This window comes from Pelobates fuscus, chromosome 4 (genome assembly GCF_036172605.1).
Source record: "Pelobates fuscus isolate aPelFus1 chromosome 4, aPelFus1.pri, whole genome shotgun sequence".
In the NCBI taxonomy this organism is placed as follows: Eukaryota; Metazoa; Chordata; class Amphibia; order Anura; family Pelobatidae; genus Pelobates; species Pelobates fuscus.
The window spans coordinates 22739560-22761631 of NC_086320.1; the positions used below are offsets into that span (position 1 = coordinate 22739560).

At 43.9% G+C, this 22072-nt stretch overlaps 1 protein-coding gene across 2 annotated transcripts in view; it reads right to left on the reverse strand.

Annotated features, from left to right (window-relative positions):
* Positions 1-12171: 12171 nt before the first annotated feature.
* Positions 12172-22072, reverse strand: part of DENND3 (DENN domain containing 3) — a 78161-nt gene continuing 68260 nt past the window's right edge. For both annotated transcript variants that reach the window (XM_063451014.1, XM_063451012.1), the window contains exons 18-23: positions 18821-18954; positions 17098-17258; positions 16332-16465; positions 15512-15630; positions 15292-15429; positions 12172-12980 (exon numbers count right to left, since the gene is read on the reverse strand). In XM_063451014.1, coding sequence (XP_063307084.1) covers positions 12780-12980; positions 15292-15429; positions 15512-15630; positions 16332-16465; positions 17098-17258; positions 18821-18954 — 887 coding nt within the window. In that variant the 3' untranslated portion in view covers positions 12172-12779. The remainder of the gene's footprint in view (positions 12981-15291; positions 15430-15511; positions 15631-16331; positions 16466-17097; positions 17259-18820; positions 18955-22072) is intronic.

The window sequence follows — 22072 nt, forward strand, 5'->3', positions numbered from 1 at the left end:
AAAGGCCCGGTTACAATATGCCCGATGTAACGGAGCTCCGTGTACCCCGACCGAGTACCCTCCGTTGATGGATGCTCCTAGCGCTCTCAGAGGACTCCAAGCACTGCAGACGACACCACAACCACCGCAGGCTCCACAACCGCCGTAGCTTAACTGGAGCCGCGCCGTCTTCCTTCCACCCTGGATCGGCTTCTGTCCTCCAGGACCGTGTGGGAAAGACCTCTCCTCCTGGAGAGCGTATCCGGAACAAGCTCTTAAAAGAGCTAAGTGATTAAGAGCTCAGGGGAATATGCAGAGCATAGCAATCCCCAGTGTGATATAGCAGTTCCCTCCAATAACGAGACAAGGCTACGTATTGAGGGTCAGAAGAGGTCTGAGGACTGGAACACCCAGCCTGCTTTTTATTAGGATAGGATACACACAGGACACTCCCAGGGGGAGAATGAAATTGACCAATCACATGCATGTTAACACCCCCACGTCTCCTCCCCTCAGATAAACACATAACCCAATTAAAACGTACATTATTTTACCTAAGTTCTGGATGTACCCCAAAAACAGGGGGTACAGCTTTAAGTCTGGTATCCCCAAATAGCCCTGGTTCAGGGGAACAGTCTGTCCAAAAATCAGCCCATTCGGATGAATGGTTCGGGAGATACAGAGCTCCAAAGTTTTGACCGACCGCACAGACCAACTAGCCGAAAATGGTTCCATGAGTTTTGGCCTTGCGGTCGGTCTCCGTTCGCACGGTAAAATAGACGAAATTCTTGCCATCCATTCGCATCTTCGTGATCGCTAGAATCCCCATACTAAGTTAAGTATAACTACCGAACGGCCGGTCGTTCGGTAGTTTCCGTACGCAGTTCTGGATGTCTGGAGGTCTTAGCGGTATTCGCCTGTTTGCGCTTCCGATTTCAGTTCCATGCGTTCACAGGCAAACACCGCTGTTCGTACGCAAGATGGCCGCGAACACGTGTAAAAGTCCCGAAATGGCGGCCACCTATTCAGAGCACAAAGAATTCTTATGAAATCATACGAACGGCTGTATTCTCCAGTAATGGTATTCCCATGCAATATATTCGTCTAAATCCCCTGGCTGTTTGGTTATATTAGCAGTCCAGACCTACAGCATAGTTAAAGGGCTAGAGACAGCCTAATACAAATCCATATGCCCGAATATAGGGTTTACAGTGCAATATAGTCCAGGACCATAGTCGCAGGGGAGGAGGCAGGCAAGCATGCCTCTCCAGGACAAAGTGGCGAAGGGCACTTCGTCACACATCTCCCCTTTGGGGGGGAAGACTAACCAGGCACCTGACCTTCTGTCGGTCAGTGCCTCCGTTAGTCGATCCACCAACCCACAATAAACCGATGTCCGAGTAGCCCCCCCACAACATCAAAGTACAGGAACAGCCCACCCACAACACACAGTCACTGCACCTGGGTATTTGGCTGTGGTAATGAGGCCACATGCCGAGGGTACTTGAAGGGCAGAGGCCAACTGCACTCTGCCCCGCTGCCAGCTCTTCCGCTGGGGTAGCCTGCAGGGCATCAGGCTCTGGACCAGGGACAAAGGTAGGGCAGAGGCCAACTTCACTCTGCCCAGATGCCAGCTCTTCTGCTGGGGTAGCCTGCAGGACATCAGGCTCTGGACCAGGGACAACGGTAGGGCAGAGGCCGACTGCACTCTGCCCAGCTGCCAGCTCTGCTGCTGGGATGCTTGGGACATAGTCCGGCTCAGTAGCCAAGGGAACATGGACGTCAGTAGGGGTTAACATTGCCTCTGTTAACTCTGGTGCCACGCTAGGAGTTACCTGGGGAGGGGAATTTGTACTTTCCCCCTCCTCTGGGTGTCCCGGTGAGGGTAGTTGGGGATCTGGACAGGCTGTCCAGCATCCCTGTAGGTCAGGCACAGAGACCACGGTCCCATCTGCGCCGTCTGGGGGATTGGTGTCTCCCCTTGTTAGGGTAAGCTGCCGCTGGGGATAGGGGGTGCTGTGCTCCTTTCCCGGAAACACAGGCTGCCGCTGGAGAGGGAGACCGCCTGTCTCCACTCCTGTAACATTGTCCTGTTGCTGTAGAGAGGGACCAACTGTCTCTGCTCTCTGTAGGACACACTGCTGCTGGGGGGGAAGGTCGGCACCTTCGGCCCCCTGGGGTACATACTGCCGCTGGAGAGGGAGACCGCCTGTCTCCACTCCCTTACCATTGTCCTGTTGCTGTAGAGAGGGACCAACTGTCTCTGCTCTCTGTAGGACACACTGCTGCTGGGGGGGAAGGACGGCACCTTCGGCCCCCTGGGGTACACACTGCCGCTGGAGAGGGAGACCGCCTGTCTCCACTCCCTTACCATTGTCCTGTTGCTGTAGAGAGGGACCAACTGTCTCTGCTCTCTGTAGGACACACTGCTGCTGGGGGGGAAGGACGGCACCTTCGGCTCCCTGACACTCACTCTGGGGTTGGGGATCTTCCCAGTAAACCTCTACGATATCCTTCCAGCTGAAGGGCTCTAGACCTGGTTCTGCTTGTCGGGTAGGTTGGGGCTGTACGGAGCTGAGCAGGTGTATGTAGTCCTGCTCCAGCTCCCACTCCCTTGTTGCCAGGTGGGTCATGTCTTTGCTCACCTCGCGTTCGTCAGCCCAGACATACATGCCCATCCGGTAGTCGTAGATGTCCCAAAACCTAGACTCCTCCGTGCTGCCGAAATCAGGATCCTCCTCCATGGCCTCCTGAAGTCGACCAGGACCATCATAATCATCCCCCTCCAGTAGGTCGTGCTCGGCCGTCCAGGGAGTAAGTCGAAGGTTATGCCACCAGAGGGCCTGGTAGGCGTTGTCTAGCCCGATCTCTCGCCATACCAGGGTCTCTAGTCTTGCCACCCACTCATCCAGGGGCTGCTCCCCCAATAGACATATTCGCATTGCCACACGCTTCTGTAGCCGCTGCTCATCACTGGGGAGGCCCTCACCTCGCCGCCACTGGGCGTCTTCCAGGGCATCATACCAGATTTCCTTTCTGGCTGCATCCCTGTAATCTGCGGCCTCCTCCTCCTCCTCATCATGGAACGCTGTCCGCAAACCAGCTGATTCCATCCTGCTGTAGCCAGGGGCGTTGCCCTCAATTGTAACTCCAAACGTTACCAGTGTCTCTGAGCTGCTTCTCCTCGCACTAGGACGCCATCCCACCGCTGCCACCACTGTAACGGAGCTCCGTGTACCCCGACCGAGTACCCTCCGTTGATGGATGCTCCTAGCGCTCTCAGAGGACTCCAAGCACTGCAGACGACACCACAACCACCGCAGGCTCCACAACCGCCGTAGCTTAACTGGAGCCGCGCCGTCTTCCTTCCATCCTGGATCGGCTTCTGTCCTCCAGGACCGTGTGGGAAAGACCTCTCCTCCTGGAGAGCGTATCCGGAACAAGCTCTTAAAAGAGCTAAGTGATTAAGAGCTCAGGGGAATATGCAGAGCATAGCAATCCCCAGTGTGATATAGCAGTTCCCTCCAATAACGAGACAAGGCTACGTATTGAGGGTCAGAAGAGGTCTGAGGACTGGAACACCCAGCCTGCTTTTTATTAGGATAGGATACACACAGGACACTCCCAGGGGGAGGATGAAATTGACCAATCACATGCATGTTAACACCCCCACGTCTCCTCCCCTCAGATAAACACATAACCCAATTAAAACGTACATTATTTTACCTAAGTTCTGGATGTACCCCAAAAACAGGGGGTACAGCTTTAAGTCTGGTATCCCCAAATAGCCCTGGTTCAGGGGAACAGTCTGTCCAAAAATCCGCCCATTCGGATGAATGGTTCGGGAGATACAGAGCTCCAAAGTTTTGACCGACCGCACAGACCAACTAGCCGAAAATGGTTCCATGAGTTTTGGCCTTGCGGTCGGTCTCCGTTCGCACGGTAAAATAGACGAAATTCTTGCCATCCATTCGCATCTTCGTGATCGCTAGAATCCCCATACTAAGTTAAGTATAACTACCGAACGGCCGGTCGTTCGGTAGTTTCCGTACGCAGTTCTGGATGTCTGGAGGTCTTAGCGGTATTCGCCTGTTTGCGCTTCCGATTTCAGTTCCATGCGTTCACAGGCAAACACCGCTGTTCGTACGCAAGATGGCCGCGAACACGTGTAAAAGTCCCGAAATGGCGGCCACCTATTCAGAGCACAAAGAATTCTTATGAAATCATACGAACGGCTGTATTCTCCAGTAATGGTATTCCCATGCAATATATTCGTCTAAATCCCCTGGCTGTTTGGTTATATTAGCAGTCCAGACCTACAGCATAGTTAAAGGGCTAGAGACAGCCTAATACAAATCCATATGCCCGAATATAGGGTTTACAGTGCAATATAGTCCAGGACCATAGTCGCAGGGGAGGAGGCAGGCAAGCATGCCTCTCCAGGACAAAGTGGCGAAGGGCACTTCGTCACACCCGACAACACCTTGACATACCTCTCAGCTTCTGGCACACTGTAATGTGGGACCAAAATAGAGCTTTATGGTCAAAACCATAAGGGCTATGTTTGGAGAGGGGTCAACAAGACCTCTAGTAAAAAGAATACCATCCCCACTGTGAAGATTGGTGGTGGCTCACTGATGTTTTGGGGGGAGGTGGGGGTTAGGTCTGAAAGCACGGGGAACATTGTGAAAATTGATGGCTAGATAAATAAGGCATTTTATCAGAAAACACTGGCAGACAATTTGCATTCTTCTGCATGAAGGCTGCGCATGGGACGCTCTTGGACTTTCCAGCATGACAATAACACTAAGCACAAATTGACTCTCCAGTGGTTACAGCAGAAAAAGGTGAAGGTTCTGAAGTGGCCATCACAGTCTCCGGACCTTAATATCATCGAGCCACTCTGGGGAGATCTCAAATGTGTGGTTCATGCAAGACGACCAAAGACCTTGCATGACCTGGAGGCATTTTGCAAAGACGAATGGGCAGCTATACCACCTGCAAGAATTAGGGGCCTCATAGACAACTATTACAAAAGACTGCACACTGTCATTGACGCTAAAGGGGGCAATGCGCAGTATTAAGAACTAAGAGTACGCAGAATTTTGAACAGGGGTCATTTCATTTTTTATTTTTTTTTGCCATGTTTTGTTTTTATGATTGTGCCATTCTGTTTTAACCTACAGTTGAATATGAATCCCATAAGAAATAAAATGTGTTTTGCCTGCTCACTCATGTTTTCTTTAAAAATGATACATATATTACCAATTCTCCACGGGTATGCAAACTTTTGAGCACAGCTGTATACTGAATATGACCCAATGAAAAGTTGTGCCCTACATTCACAATCATGGGATTCAGTTACTTTGTTTAAGTACAGTGCGATAAGACATGTACTGTCACCTTAAAACAAATGTATTTTTTTCATTCTTTTCATGAGGCAAATAAGTATACGGTACAGAAAGAAGAAAGGGAGTTATTGTGTACAAAGAAAACGCAATGTCATCACATAACTAATCATATGTGACAGAGGAAAGGTTTCAACGGTAAAGGAAAAACCATGTCAGAGATACCGACCTCGGTATGTCTTTGAACTGGCTTGTTGTTCTTTCCCCCAGAATTATGTTCCCCGAGCTAAGAGGGGAAGGTTAATGGGGTGTGAAAGCTTTAAGGTACGAAGACGCCTTGTGCCTGGTATAAAGCCTGCAGCCTGAGTTACCCTGTGCATTTAGCGTCTAAGAAATATTGGGTGGGCCATCTAGACTGTTCGGCCTGCATATGGGATGTAAGTGTAATATCACCCACTCTGGTAACAGGGTATTGATGGGCTGGGACGTGCTTGTGTGTAAATGGGCGCGATTGTCACCCGATTGTCACCTATGCTTTGTTAAGGGGTTGCCATTAATACCCGGTTGGGTGTTACAGATGTTATGGTGAATATGTCGTGGGTCCTATCTTAAATACAGAAAGGGAGTAGTACCGCTCATTTACCCCTGAACCTTGGGGGAGGAGGGGTGTGTGGACACGTGATGCCCCATCATAGTACTTTTATATGCTAAAATACGAAGATCAATTCCCTTAATGTGGAACATAAAAACATAATAAAGAAATAGAATAATGCCAATTAAACTAAATTGGTATGACTGGTATAGGACTCAGTCCAATGTTGTTGTGCTCCCGTCTGGGTGTCTTTTCCAATATCAGCCAATATCTGCTACTGCTCCTGGAATAAATGGCACTGCTTTGGAAAACCCAGGAGCAACAGAGTCCTTCCCCAGGGTCTGTGGTCAATGTGAGGCCTAATTCTCGGAGGAATGTTGCGGCTTCTTCCACGGAGATGAGTTGGTAGGAGCGCCCCTCCTTGGTAGCCAGCAAGTTGCGTGAGGTTCCCCATTTATAGGAGATGCCTGCAGAATGTAGGGTTTGAGTGACCTGCTGCAGTGACCTTCTCCAGGCGAGAGTGGAGCGACAAAGATCTTGTAAGAAGTGGAGCTGCATTTCTTCGAATGGATATGGGGTTTTATTCTTCACCGCCTCCTAGACTGCAGATCTGTCTCGCTGTGTGAGTAAGCGTACAAATATACCCAGAGTGGCCCCGGACGGAGCCCTATTGGATTTGTTAAGTCAGAAGCAACTGTCCAGCTGGATGCTTTTTGCAGCCCGGTGAGGTAACAGTGAGGCCGTGAGATGACGTATAAAGTGCAGTAATTCATGGTTATCCACCGTTTCCGCAATTCCCGTAATCTTGAGGTTATTGTGCCTCCGTGAGTCTTCCAGAGTATTTACTCTGACCTGAACCACCTTATGTGCTGCCTGTAATTGGTGGATCAGCTCCTTGCTGTTTTCTAGGTGGTGTGCCATAGTGGAGACTGTTTCTTCAGTTGCTCGCACTCTTGCTGTAACCACTGTGATGTCCTCTCTAAGGGGGGACTCCGGCGGCGCCGCCATTTTGGGTTTAGGTCGCGGTTGTAGAGGGTCGCTGATATTGTGAGTGCTGTCTCCCGCCAGGATTTTAAGTTTCTTTACCTTTTTCCCCATGTTGTGGAGCGTCGTGGAACTTGTTTGTGGTCCGATTTCAGGGTGAGTGAATGCCGTAGGTTGCCGTTATATGGTGCTGGGATCGGGAGCCCAGCCGCCATGCGTCTGCTTCCTCCGAAGGCTAAGCCATGCCCCCACCTTAAAACTATTTTAGTATAATAATCTTTTCTCAAGTATTGAAAGGAAAATAGTGACACTATAGTCACCAGAACAACTACAGCTTATTGTATTTGTTCTGTTGAGTACAGTCAGTCCCTGCCAACTTTTTGCAGTAAACACGTTCTTTTCAGAGAAAATGCATCAGCAAATACTGATTGATCAGTGTTTGGCTCTGCCCCCGGCCCCTCATCAGAATCAATCTCAACCAATCCAATGCTTTCCTATGTGAAAGAATTGTGATTGGTTTAGAATCCCACTTCTGATGATGTCAGCCAAGTAGGTAGATCAGGGGTAGAGCCAGCACCAGCAGACTGAAATAAATGTAAGATTTTACTATTTTTAGGGGGGGGAGGGGAGGGCAAGGTGGGCTAAATGGTGGTTTTAACACTATAGGTTTAGGAATACATGTTTGTGTTTCTGACCATATAGTGGTCCTTTAAGTATATTCAAAAATAAAAAAGATAGAAAGACACTTACCTACCTAGCAGGAAAGACCATAGAGACTGTCAGTTTTTAAACACTGTCTGACCCAAGGTGTATGTATATGGCTGAAGGATCCTGTTATTTACTAAAGGTAGGGATGTGTTTTCTACTTTTTAAATATATTTCATTTTTTATTAAAAATTGATTTCCTTTCAAAACTTTATCAAAGGATCACCATAGTAAAAAAAAAAAAAAATTTGAGGTATCAGTTGTCCTTTATTCACCTATGAAACGTGTGTTTCTTCTTTACATGCCAAGGAAGTGAATTGAAATTGCTAAATTTTAGCTTAAATAAAGTTGTGATGATGGCCAAGTCTGAGAATGTTTCCAAAGACTATTCCCCTGAATTGTACCTTGCATCCTTAAATAAGGCTCTACATTGCCACCTACTGGGCAAAATATCCTAGATATTAAGAATTCCCTCGTTTTCAAGTATGTCCTGGGTCCACAAAACATTGCATTGTTACAATAGGATACAATATTCCAAATATATAATTCTATACATATATACAAACACACATTATATATACCGTATATACTCAAGTATAAGACGAGTTTTTCAGCACATTTTTTGTGCTGAAAAACCCCAACTCGTCTTATACTCGAGTCACTGTCTGTATTATGGCAATTTGCATTGCGGTTACTTACCTCTCCTGCAGCTCCTGTCAGCTCCCTTCTCCTCCGCGCCGGTCTGTTCAGCACCTCGGTCAGCTCCCAGTGTAAGTCTCGCGAGAGCTGCGGGGTCATAGTGCGGCCGCCAGACTTACACTGTGACTTACACTGGGAGTTGCACGGACTGGTGCGGAGGAGAAGGGAGCTGACAGAATATTAATAATATATTAATATTAATAAAATAATAATAACAATAATAATAAAATAAAAAAATGTATTAAAAAAAATAAATAACAAAAAAAACTATTAATATTAAAAAATACAAATGCCCACCCCCCACCAAGGCTCTGCATCACACACTGCACTCATACACACACACACTGCATTCACACACACACACTGCAAATAAATATTCAATGAATGTAATTTTTTTAGGATCTAATTTTATTTAGAAATTTACCAGTAGCTGCTGCATTTCCCACCCTAGTCTTATACTCGAGTCAATAAGTTTTCCCAGTTTTGGGGGGTAAAATTAGGGGCCTCGGCTTATACTCGAGTATATACAGTATATATATATATATATATATATATATATATGTAACACATAACAGGTGATAAATATATTCAACCATGACAGGTGCATACTGTATTGAGGTGTGTTTCCATAGATTTCCTAAAAGATTTTCGATTGAATGAATATTTGACTGTGTCCCTGAGGTTATTCCATAATTGCGGTGCTTTGTAGGAAAATGAGGATCGAGCCACTTTATTTTGTATTGCAATATGCTAAATATCGTGCTAGTACTGGACTGGAGGTTATAGGAGGTGGGAACAGCTGGGGAGAGGATTCTACTCAGGTAGGGTGGGAGCTTCCCAGAAAAGCTCGTATGCACAAGGCTGGAAAGATGAAGAGTGCGTCGGGATTCCAGCGACAGCCAGTTTAGCTCTTTTAAGATGTCACAGTGGTGGGTAAAGTAATTACATTCTAGTACAAAGCAGCAGAATGAAATATATAACGTACTAAATTTATTAAGGTGGATTTGCATATACTACATCCCCATAATCAATGACCGGCCTAGTTTTGGGTAAAGATTTGAAGAGATTGTTTCAATGTAAAGGCCAAAGGATAGATTGGGGTCTAGCAGCATACCTAGATATTTAAAAGCACAGACTGCTGTCAGTGTGCTATTTGAATTTGTTCTGATACACAATTGTTGATTTTGTAGATGATGTAATTTAGGTACAGTCCCAAAGATCACTGTAACAGTTTTGTCAGTGTTTAGGAAGAGTTTGTTATCCGCTATCCACTTTTCCAATTTTGATTTAGATTTTTAACTGCTAGTGAATGCCTGACTTGAGCAGATCACAGTACATGCCATTCATCAAGTAGGGACCACGCAGGGGACGGACAAGGAAATGGACAGGGAGACAGAGAGACCAAGACAAAGGGAAACTAACGTTTGGAAAACTGCCTGTAATACAATAAGTTAGAATAGAGGGTAATATCTGGGTAATATCTTTACAAGTACAGCCAACACCTGACGCATGAATACAAACACAGCGTACACGAGATAATAATTATTGCAGTTTAGAAATTCAGCAAGTTTTAATCCCACGCCAGTGTGATAGCCCACGCGGTTTAACATGACTGATGGCAGCAAATAGTCCAGAGACACAAAGTGAAACACTCTCAGCCTTCGGAAAGAAACCTTATAAGATAAAATAGTCATTATGTCTCAGCAAAAACCTTGGAATGGGACTTCAAATAGGGGGAGGGGGGGAGGAGGGGGGGACAACAAACTATAAATGTAACCACACTAATAAACATGACCAACGCATTTTACTACACAAAGTTTGAGAAACCCACGGAGCTGTAATGGAGAAATTACAGGATTTATTTTATAATTATTTTCTTATTTGTAACAATAAAAAGAGAAATAAACAACAAATGTACCCTCATCAGAACCCATAATGATATAAACTGTAGCATAACTTTCATTTATGATCACTTTAAAAAAAAAAAGTTTTAAATTGAGATCGAAAATAATGTAAAACGAATCCAACTAACACCCACATACACAATGTCAGCAGCCACAGAAACATTTATTCACCAATACAAAAAATAGATCAGGTTTTGTAATGTGTATCTACATTTTTGGTACGCAGCGTATACAATGTACGAAAAATATATTTCATGATTAAATGCTTAAATATAAAACATTGTATGGTTTCTAAATTTTAAAATTCTAAACATATATTGTATAAATAAAAAAAGTATAATAAATACTTAGCAGCGTGTGAAGTTCCCTATTTAACGAGAGGAGTCGTTTGATTATTTTATTTTCTATTTTTAGCAGGTTTTTAGACTGCAGCCCAATGTTAAATGGTCCCTACATGAAAGCAGACTTTGTAACAGCATTGGGTAAACTTGTATTTTCTAGGTCTGTTACAAAATAGAAATTTGAATTTTCCATTATTCATTTTGGAAAGAAAGATATTGAAGAGAATACTATTTTTATAATAGTTATTGGTTTTCCTTCTAAGTCACAAAATTAGCGCAAGTTTTAGAAGAAATTAAAGAACGTATGAATTAGTCAAACATTATGGAGGTTATGTAGAAGAGGTCTGCATTCTACCTGTATAATACATTGGACCCTTTTTTCGCCTTTTCTGTAATGTGCTAAAGGCTTATGATAAGTGCCAGGAATACAAAGCTGTATTACTGGTACAATAGCTCCCTCTGCCTCTCCCGCCGCGGTAACTAAAGGGTTAAAATTATTTTATTTACTTACCTGATCCCAGTGCCGATGTCCCTCAATGAGCGAACACTAATGCACATGCACAGCAAATGCCGCATGGACATTAGACCCCCCTATAGGAAATCATTGAATCTAAGGGGAAAAAAATGTATTTAAAAATATATATATATATATATATTTTTTTTTTTTTTTAAATCGGACGTTGGCTGTCCTCATGCAGAGGACCAAGGTCCGTTAGGATCTAGGAAGCCCTCTAGTGGCTGTCTGCGAGACTGCAACTGGAGGCAGACTTAGTGCTGCAATATAAACATTGTAGTTTTTCTGTACCTTGCAGTACTAAGAGCAATAGGGACAGTGCACCCAGACCACTTCAATGAGCTATAGTTTACCTTGGAGTAATCCATCTTTCTGACACTTTTGCTTCCTCATTTCGATTTTTCATAAAATAAGACAAAAATTGTAAAATCACTGGGACAAAAATGTGTACTTACAATTTAAAGTATTATATATATATATACATACACAAACACATCGAAAAAATAGGAAGATTGTGAAAGCTGACAGTGGCAAAAAAACCTTTGTCAGAAAGAGAAGGCACACTTTTGCACCTCTTTTATTTATACATTAGAAGAAAACTGCTTCCTGTAGTCACTTTAACCACGGTAAACATATTACACATTTGGGGAAATTTTTTTTACAGATATAGGCATCGGATCAGTCCTGCTATAAATAAAACACATTCACATAAAATATGTACACACACACACACACACACACACACACACACACACACACACATACATACACCATACAATCCAGTTCTACAACATACTCGAAATGTCAAGTTCAAACATCCATAACTCAGTTTGCATTGTTCCTTCATAATAACATCAATCAAATAGGCGCATGCCACCTAAATCATCATGACATGTTCAACCATCAACAATAAATAATCGGCCAATCGTTTCCCCTCCATATGTTGCTTGATATACAAGTTAACATGATGAAGTAATCGGCTACAGAAGAATATTCCAATCTGTTCCTCTCAAAGTTTAAAGGACTTGTGGATACATCTTTTTTGAAAGACATTAAAACCAAAACAGTGGCTTCCAGGTAAAAGTAATGAGCCATTTTCCGAGTAGGTCCGGGGAGGTAGAGCTGAGATGGAGTTTATACTGTATAACTCTAAACTCAAAGTAATTATTGTGTATGTGTCTCTTAGCAGCAAACCTCCATTTAGGAATAAAAATCCACACCGATTTGTGAAAGCCCCATGCGGTTAGATAACCAAGTCCAACAAGTCTTCTAACAAAGAAGTTAACAACGCTCAAACGGATACAGAGTTCTAGATATCAAACCTCCTACATGTAATGGAATTCTTTCTGATTTCATAATAAGCTTCTTTTTTTTAACTCGGTAAAGAAGATCACATTAAAACGGAAATAAATCCAAGACTGGGTCAAAATGTGCAAGTATTGGTCTTTGGTCAGAACAGGTCACTGATGGATGGATGTCCTACATAATACTTTTTGCAGAGATTTATGTAATGTATAATCCTTGGACAGGAAATGGAGTATCTCCATGATTTGATTACCAAGAGCTGATCTGTTAATAAAACCTCCTTTCACGGATGCAATTCCACATCTTCCGACTGTAACACAAGACTGAACCAGCGTTGGGTCCAGATAACAGTTTCCCATGGCACGGAGAATGGGACAAATAATGTTCCAAATAAAGATCTCTGTCCATTTATTCCACCTTCCAAATTGCCACCTTTCCGTCTTCTTTACCAGATCCACTTAAAACATATCTGTCCTCCGCAGAACACAAGGATTTTACAACGTCTGCATGTGCAACCAGTTCCTTGGCCACGTTTCGGGTTTCCACATTGATAACATAAATCTTCCCTTTAATTTTACCCTGAGCTATTCCTTTAGTGCCAACCCATATCTAGAAATAAAGAAGAAAAAAACAAAAACAAAAAAAGGCTTTGTCAGCAACACTACGACATTATTATATATTTAAAATACTTTTATTATTTTTATATATTTATTTAGCTTTTACAAAAAGATACATAGATTGTTATATTAAAAAAATACAATGAATGTGATCATAGATTATATCAAATTAGACTATGAAATATATAAAAATACTCCAGGTGTAATAAATCTTAAAAGGGACACTATAGTCACCTGAACAACTTTAGCTTAATGAAGCCGTTTTGGTGTATAGAACATGCCCCTGCAACCTCACGGCTCAATCCTCTGCCATTTAGGAGTTAAATCCCTTTGTTTATGAACCCTAGTCACACCTCCCTGCATGTGACTTGCACAGCCTTCCATAAACACTTCCTGTAAAGAGAGCCCTATTTAGGCTTTCTTTATTGCAAGTTCTGTTTAATTAAGATTTTCTTATCCCCTGCTATGCTATTAGCTTGCTAGACCCTGCAAGAGCCTCCTGTATGTGATTAAAGTTCAATTTAGAGATTGAGATACAATTATTTAAGGTAAATTACATCTGTTTGAAAGTGAAACCAGTTGTTTTTTTTATGCAGGCTCTGTCAATTATAGCCAGGGGAGGTGTGGCTAGGGCTGCATAAACAGAAACAAAGTGATTTAACTCCTAAATGACAGTGAATTGAGCAGTGAAATGGCAGGGGAATGATCTATACACTAAAACTGCTTTATTTAGCTAAAGTAATTTAGGTAACTATAGTGTTCCTTTAAAGCTTTGGTTTCCTGTATTAAAGTTGTTAAATAGAAAACAGATAATGCTATTTCCTGACATTATACCCAGTGATGTATTCTGGTTTTGTGCTGCCCTAGGCATGCCAAAATTCAAGCACTCCCCCTCCCCCACTTCTAAATTTCACTTTCTTCTAAAAACCAACACGCTCTTTGCCTGACACACACCTTCACTGATGCATACCCTGCATACACTCACTGACAGATACACAGTCATTGTCACACACTGTTTAACCAACACAACATACACATTCACCGACAGACACACTAACTGACACATGCATTCACTGACAAGAGGCTGGCAAGGTAAAAAAAAGCCGCCCCCCTGAAAGTGCCGCCCAAGGCAAATGCCTTGTCAGCCTCGCAGTAAATACATCGCTGATTATACCCAATGCTTCTATCACTAGAGCACTGTATTAAAGGGTGATTAAAGGCAATTTCGATGAGCTTGGGTGTAGTACCCCTGGAATTTTAGCTCTGTATTGTAAAACATTGCAGTTTAGAAGATATCACAATGTTGTGAACACAGGGCTAAACGCACCTCTAGCGGCGATCTTCCTGACAGTCGATAGACGGGATGGATCTAATGTATGGAGTTTTGATACTGGGGAGGGGTCTAGTAATGTATGGAGTTTTGATACTGGGGAGGGGTCTAGTAATGTATGGAGTTTTGATACTGGGGAGGGGTCTAGTAATTTATGGAGTTTTGATAATGGGGGATGGATCTAGTAATATATGGAGTTTTGATAATGGGGGATGGATCTAGTAATATATGGAGTTTTGATAATGGGGGATGGATCTAGTAATATATGGAGTTTTGATAATGGGGGATGGATCTAGTAATGTATGGAGTTTTGATAATGGGGAGGGGTCTAGTAATGTATGGAGTTTTGATACTGGGGAGGGGTCTAGTAATGTATGGAGTTTTGATACTGGGGAGGGGTCTAGTAATGTATGGAGTTTTGATACTGGGGAGGGGTCTAGTAATGTATGGAGTTTTGATACTGGGGAGGGGTCTAGTAATGTATGGAGTTTTGATACTGGGGAGGGGTCTAGTAATGTATGGAGCTTTGATAATGGGGGATGGATCTAGTAATGTATGGAGTTTTGATAATGGGGGATGGATCTAGTATTGTATGGAGCTTTGATAATGGGGGATGGATCTAGTAATGTATGGAGTTTTGATACTGGGGAGGGGTCTAGTAATGTATGGAGTTTTGATACTGGGGAGGGGTCTAGTAATGTATGGAGTTTTGATACTGGGGAGGGGTCTAGTAATGTATGGAGCTTTGATAATGGGGGATGGATCTAGTAATGTATGGAGCTTTGATAATGGGGGATGGATCTAGTAATGTATGGAGCTTTGATAATGGGGGATGGATCTAGTAATGTATGGAGCTTTGATAATGGGGGATGGATCTAGTAATGTATGGAGTTTTGATAATGGGGGTGGATCTAGTATTGTATGGAGTTTTCTTAATGCAGAGGATATTTTTTCTGGTTACAGAGAGACTTACCTGTTGTTTAACTTTCAGCATGCACATGATGGCTGTACAGTCCTGAAGATGGATTCTGAATGAAGGTCTGGAAAAGTCGTTAATGTCAAAAATAAAAATGACGTTGCTCCCTTTGCATGACGCCCATAACTGTCCCTTCTAAAACAGAAAATAAAAGGTTATTAAGTGGCGCTTGCCACGTATGCGTGGTGCCTGGGCAAAGATTCACTCTTATACTTACATCAGAAAACATCTGGATGCAGTGGAAGGAGGAGCCGAACTTACAGAGATTTTCTGTAATTTCTAATTGCTGAAACAATTGTCCGTTTTTCATTGTTACAAGAACGCAGTCTCTTGTGCCTATTATCAGAATAATACAGGGTTTATACTTAATAAATACAGATAACACAAACATAAATGTAATGGCAGGGTTAAAACGTAAAAAAAACATTATCACTCACACGGCATTGCACGGATAAAGCCTACACTAAATCGGTATTCTGAGTACAGTTTTAACCTCTCAGATTTTTGTATTTTATACCTGAAACGAACACTGGAGGCACTTATTTCATCTTATTGAAGTTGTTATAGTGCCTACAGTCCTGAACCATTTTTATTGATTTTCCGGTTCACGTCTGTCTAAAAGGTTGCACTTGAGCAACAAAATAAACCACGGCAAATCCCATACCTTTATACGATATCCAAACATCCCACCGTGTGGTATTGTAAAGCTATGCGTACAATAAGTCACATCTTACGATAACACCCTATTTATTATCAAGATTATTTGTAGCTCGGCAAAAGAGGTCCAGTAATAAACGCTACCTCCTGTCCAAACTCATCTCTCACTTTCCCTGATTCTGGAAAGGCAGATCTGCTTATAGTGAGAGTTTCATCAAGTTAATCTAAGAATTTGGCAAACTGACAGATACAGAGAGAACTGCATGTCGTATTTAGGAGAGCGAACACGGCAAGAAAATATCGCTACAATACTATGAGTGATCCCTTCTGCCAGATACAAAGCAATTACCTAAAATTAAAAATACATTTTAAAAACTCACAGAACAGGAGCAAATCGTTGTGGGTTCTCATCGATGTTACACTCTGACATTGAATATGAAACTTCTCATGTATTTTCAGGGTACTTATATCCCAGGCAAAAACTTTACCATCTGCACTGCAAGAGTAGGCGATCCTAAAATATAAAGGTTTCATGAATCTGAAGACAATAGAACCACCAGCTTCCTAACTCATCTGGCCAATGCCTGGGGCACAAAGCATCATGGGAAATGCCTAAAGGACTTTGCATGCCTAGAGGACAAATTGAAACCAGGTTCGTTCAGAAACCCTGAGTCAGTAGGAAAGTGGCTAATAAAAAATGGACTGAGCTTGCAAGAGTTAAAATACAACGGTTTACAAAATGGTGTCAAACTACTTTCTTTGTTTTCTATCTTAGTAATATTGATAAGCATGCAATACACAATGTATCACACAGCTGGGATTATACCAAAAAGAACCCAGGAAATAATAATCCTCACTAATTATCATACCCTCTAATTAAACAGCACGATGGGAGGGTTTCTCCACAGAATTTGCTTTGTGAAAGTAATATTGCATATGCTCTAAAAGGATTATAAATATTTGCTTTAGTAAAATATAAAGGAAAAAGATTGTTCGCTTGTTATATTGAAAAAGTTATTTTTTTTGGTAGGATGTTAAATGATAAACAATTACCATGGAAACCGATGTAATGTTCCCTCAGATTGCTCATGCGTCACACCTCCCTCCCCCTCCTCCCCCCCCCCTCCCACCCCCCACCCCACATACCTCCTGTCACTGACACACGTATCCAGTGCTATGTCCACCAGCTCTGTGCGATGGTCAGTGAGCTGCTTGTTACAGGACATGCTGTGACTGTTTATTATATAAATTGTGGAGTCGCTCGATCCGATCCACACCTGGTTTTGTTCTACTGCGGTCATGCACTTCTAAAAGGAAAAACATACAGACAGGAACGAGGTTTAGTGTGCGTACCTCCCACATGTGCGTTCAGCATCTGTTACTACAGAGCTCCACAGCAAAAAAAATAAAAAAACTCACAATAATGTGCAGAGTGTGAGTTTATTACAGAGCTCCACAGCAATTAACCTCACAATAATGTGCAGAGTGTGAGTTTATTACAGAGCTCCACAGCAATAAACCTCACAATAATGGGCAGAGTGTGAGTTTATTACAGAGCTCCACAGCAATGAACCTCACAATAATGTGCAGAGTGAGTTTATTACAGAGCTCCACAGCAATGAACCTCACAATAATGGGCAGAGTGTGAGTTTATTACAGAGCTCCACAGCAATGAACCTCACAATAATATGCAGAGTGTGAGTTTATTACAGAGCTCCACAGCAATGAACCTCACAATAATGTGCAGTGAGTTTATTACAGAGCTCCACAGCAATGAACCTCACAATAATGTGCAGAGTGAGTTTATTACAGAGCTCCACAACAATAAACCTCACAATAATGTGCAGAGTGTGAGTTTATTACAGAGCTCCATAGCAATGAACCTCACAATAATGTGCAGATTGTGAGTTTATTACAGAGCTCCACAGCAATGAACCTCACAATAATGTGCAGTGTGAGTTTACTACAGAGCTCCACAGCAATAAACCTCACAATAATGTGCAGAGTGTGAGTTTACTACAGAGCTCCACAGCAATGAACCTCACAATAATGTGCAAAGTGAGTTTATTACAGAGCTCCACAGCAATGAACCTCACAATAATGGGCAGAGTGTGAGTTTATTAGAGCTCCACAGCAATGAACCTCACAATAATGTGCAGAGTGTGAGTTTACTACAGAGCTCCACAGCAATAAAACACAGTAATGTTCAGTGTGTCTAAATGTTATCAAAGTTCATTAATAAAATCAATTAATTTAAAGAAATCAACATAATCTGTTTCGAATTTAGAAAGTATAAATAAAATTATTGGATCTGGTCTTAAAATACTATTTCGTATGACATCAATGTCTCTCCGTATTCTATGATATCACATAAAACAACCATTGGTGACGGGATGAAATGTTGTGAGATTGCGATTGTCATACAGAGGGCAATGCTGCTATTAACCAGGGGCTCATGGCAGGTCTACTGGTTTGGTCTTCTACACATAGAAATCTATTTAGTGTCCATTTTCTGAGGCCATATTCTATGGGATTCATTTTAAATCCCATATGGAAAGTTTAATTGGCCAACGACACAATAATTCAACAAATCAGCATCTAAAGATCCTTCATCCCAAAATGTCACAGTCAAATGCAAACGCAAACTATGCACGCTGTCAGACTGCTTGTGAGTGCATTCTATATTGCTATTCTATGCGGATGTGTGTATTGTTAATTGGTGAAGCAATAGCATCTATAATAAAGTGGTAAAGTCCAGATGAGCCAATATAAGAGTTTTTTGGAGGCTGTAGCAGCTGGAAGAGACAGCAAATCATACTATACCCGTCTCAACCATTCCACACAAACGTTTAAACTGGGCTCAGCTTACCAGTTTGGCATTTCCCACTCGAACACAGTGCTGCTGGACAGACCACGTGGAAGCATTGAATACGACCACCTTCCCCTCACTCAGAGAGCACCACAGCTTCGGAGCGTCGTCTCTTTCTGATGTTTCAAGTTGACCTGAAATATACAGCACTCTATGTAAAAACAGCTTCGCTCAAATCAAAAGTAAATCACAATCATTAAACCATTAAATTACACTTCAGGCTAGATTAAGCACAATTTTTAACAAAGGAACACATTTAAAAAAAAATGGAAAAAAAATGCCAGTGAATATCCTCCGCTTGCAGGAAAACCCTGGGTTCTGCAGGATTTGCATGGACCTCAGCAGAAACCAGGAAATGTCCAAGATATCTCAGCCAATCATAGCGCAGACACTGCTTTCAGTCAGGGCCAGATTAAGAACCCAGTGGGCCTGGTGCTGACAATTATGACGGGCCTAATTACAGGATCAACCAAAAACAGTAAAACACTCCCAAGCGTCATGTATCTGATGGAGATGGTGCTGGAGAGAAAGAAAACAGCAGCTATAAGAAAACACATACCCTAGGCTAATCTCTCACTAATTTATGTTTTCATCTTTCAAGCAAATCCATAACCCCTAACAGCAGTGTCCAGTCAAGTAGGAAGTCAATGGGCATGGTAAAAGGGTGTGCCACTGACAGGGCTGCCATCAGAAATTTTAGGGCCCCTGACACAGTTAAAGATCTGGGCCCATGGGGCCAGCCCTGAGTCCGCCCACAAGGATGAAGTGTGTGTGTGTGTATAGTGGATGCGGTATGTGTGTCATGGATGCAGTGTGTATAGTGGATGTAGAATGTGTATAGTGGATGCGGTATGTGTGTCATGGATACAGTGTGTATAGTGGATGCAGATTGCACGTTTTGTGTAATGTATGTAATGTTTGTATGCATGCATTAGATGCAGAGTGTGTGTGTAGTGAATGTAGGTGTGTGTATAGTGAATGCAGAGTGTGTGTTTTTGTAGTGGATGTAGTGTGTATAGTGAATGTAGTGTGTTTGTAGTGAATGTAGTGTGCTTGTAGTGAGTGAAACGTGTGTATAGTGAATGTAGTGTGTGTAGTGCAAAGTGTGTTTAGTGAATGTAGTGTGTGTGTAGTGCAGTGTGTTTAGTGAATGTAGTGTTTGTAGTGAGTGCAGAGAGTGTATGGTGAATGTAGTGCAGAGAGTGTTTAGTGAATGTAGTGTGTGTGTAGTGCAAAATGTGTATAGTGAATGTAGTGTGTGTGTGTAGAGCAAAATGTGTATAGTGAATGTAGTGTGTGTCTGTAGCACAAAGTGTGTTTAGTGAATGTAGTGTGTGTGTGTGTGTGTAGTGCAGAGTGTGTTTAGTAAATGTAGTGTTTGTAGTGAGTGCAGAGTGTGTTTATTGAATGTAGTGTGTGTGTAGTGCAGAGTGTGTTTAGTGAATGTAGTGTGTGTGTAGTGTAGAGTGTGTTGAGTGAATGTAATGTGTGTGTGTGTAGTGCAGAGTGTGCTTGTAAGGATTCAGTGTGTGTGTAAAATAGGGGGGAAGGGGAGTATTTTGTTTTTTTTTATTTGTGTATATTTCAATTTTATTCCCCTCTCCCTGGTTCTTACCGTGCCAGGGAGGGGGGAGATCGCATTTATATATGTGCTTCTCTATGACAAGCGTTCAGCGTCGACATGCAGAGCATGGAGATGTTGAATGTCAGTGCTGCACATTTTGCAACACTGACACAGGAAGCGCCAAGGTGTTCCTAGGCAGCAATGTAAACACTGCATTTTCTCTGAAAAGGCAGTCTTTGCAGCAAAAACCCTGCAGTGGTAGACTATACTCACCAGAACAACTACATTAAGCTGTATAATATAAATTAAGCTGTAGTTGTTCTGGTAACTATAGTGTCCCTTTATGTTTGTGCGTGCAAAGGGGTAGGGACTGCAGAGGGTGACGAAAGGAAGGGGCTGTAAAGGGTGTGAGTGGAAGGGGCTGCAGAGGGTACAGGGGGGAATAGAGGCTGTAGTGGGTGCAGAGGAGGGACAGGATGTAGTGGGGCAAAGGGTAATAGGAGCTGCAGTGGGAGCAGTTGGGTAGCCCACTAGCCACTACCAAAAGCGAAACCCTACCATTGCGCACAGTGCAGGGGGCAGGAGCTGCAGTGGGAGCAGCAGGTAAGGGCTGCAGTGGGAGCAGAGAGGTAGGGAATTCAGTGGGAGCAGGGAGGTAGGGGCTGCAGAGGGAGCAGGGAGGTAGGGGCTGCAGAGGGAGCAGGGAGGTAGGGGCTGCAGGAGGTAGGGGCTGCAGTGGGAGCAGGGGTAGGTGCTGCAGATGGAGCAGGGAGGTAGGGGCTGAATGAGGTAGGGGTTGCAGAGGGAGCAGGGAGGTAGGAGCTGTAGGGGGTATGGGCTAGGGGCTGCAGAGGGAGCAGGGGGTAGGGGCTGCAGAGGGAGCAGGGGATGCAGTGGTAGCAGGAGGGGTAGGGGCTGCAGAGGGAGCAGAGGGGTAGGGGCTGCAGAGGGAGCAGGGGATGCAGTGGGAGCAGGGGGGGTAGGGGATGCAGTGGGGGTAGGGGCTGCAGAGGGAGCAGGGGATGCAGTGGGTGCAGGGGCTGCAGAGGGGGTAGGGGCTGCAAAGGGAGCAGGGGGGTAGGGGCTGCAGAGGGAGCAGGGGGTAGGGGGTAGGGGTTGCAGTGGGAGCAGGGGGTAAGGGCTGCAGAGAGAGCAGGGGATGCAGTGGGAGCAGGGGGGTAGGGGATGCAGTGGGAGCAAGGGGGGGTAGGGGATGCAGTGGGGGCAGGGGGGTAGGGGTTGCAGTGGGAGCAGGGGGGTAGGGGCTGCAGAGAGAGCAGGGGATGCAGTGGGAGCCAGGGGGGGTAGGGGATGAAGTGGGAGCAAGGAGGGTAGGGGATTCAGTGGGAGCAAGGGGGGGAGGGGATGCAGTGGGAGCCAGGGGCCAGGGGGGGAGGGTGTAGGGGATGCAGTGGGAGCCAGGGGGGGTAGGGGATTCAGTGGGAGCAAGGGGGGTAGGGGATTCAGTGGGAGCAAGGGGGGGGGATGCAGTGGGAACAGGGGAGGGGGTAGGGGCTCCCAAAACCCTCCCAAACCTTACCTCTCTGGTGGTCCTCTTCTGAAGGAATCTCACAATGCTGACACTCTGCCTGTAAATCTGCTCAGGGCAGCTCCGCATAGCTCACTGTGACTGGTGATGTCACTTCCTGCAAAACAAGCCGCACGGAGCTGCCCTGAGCAGTTGCAGG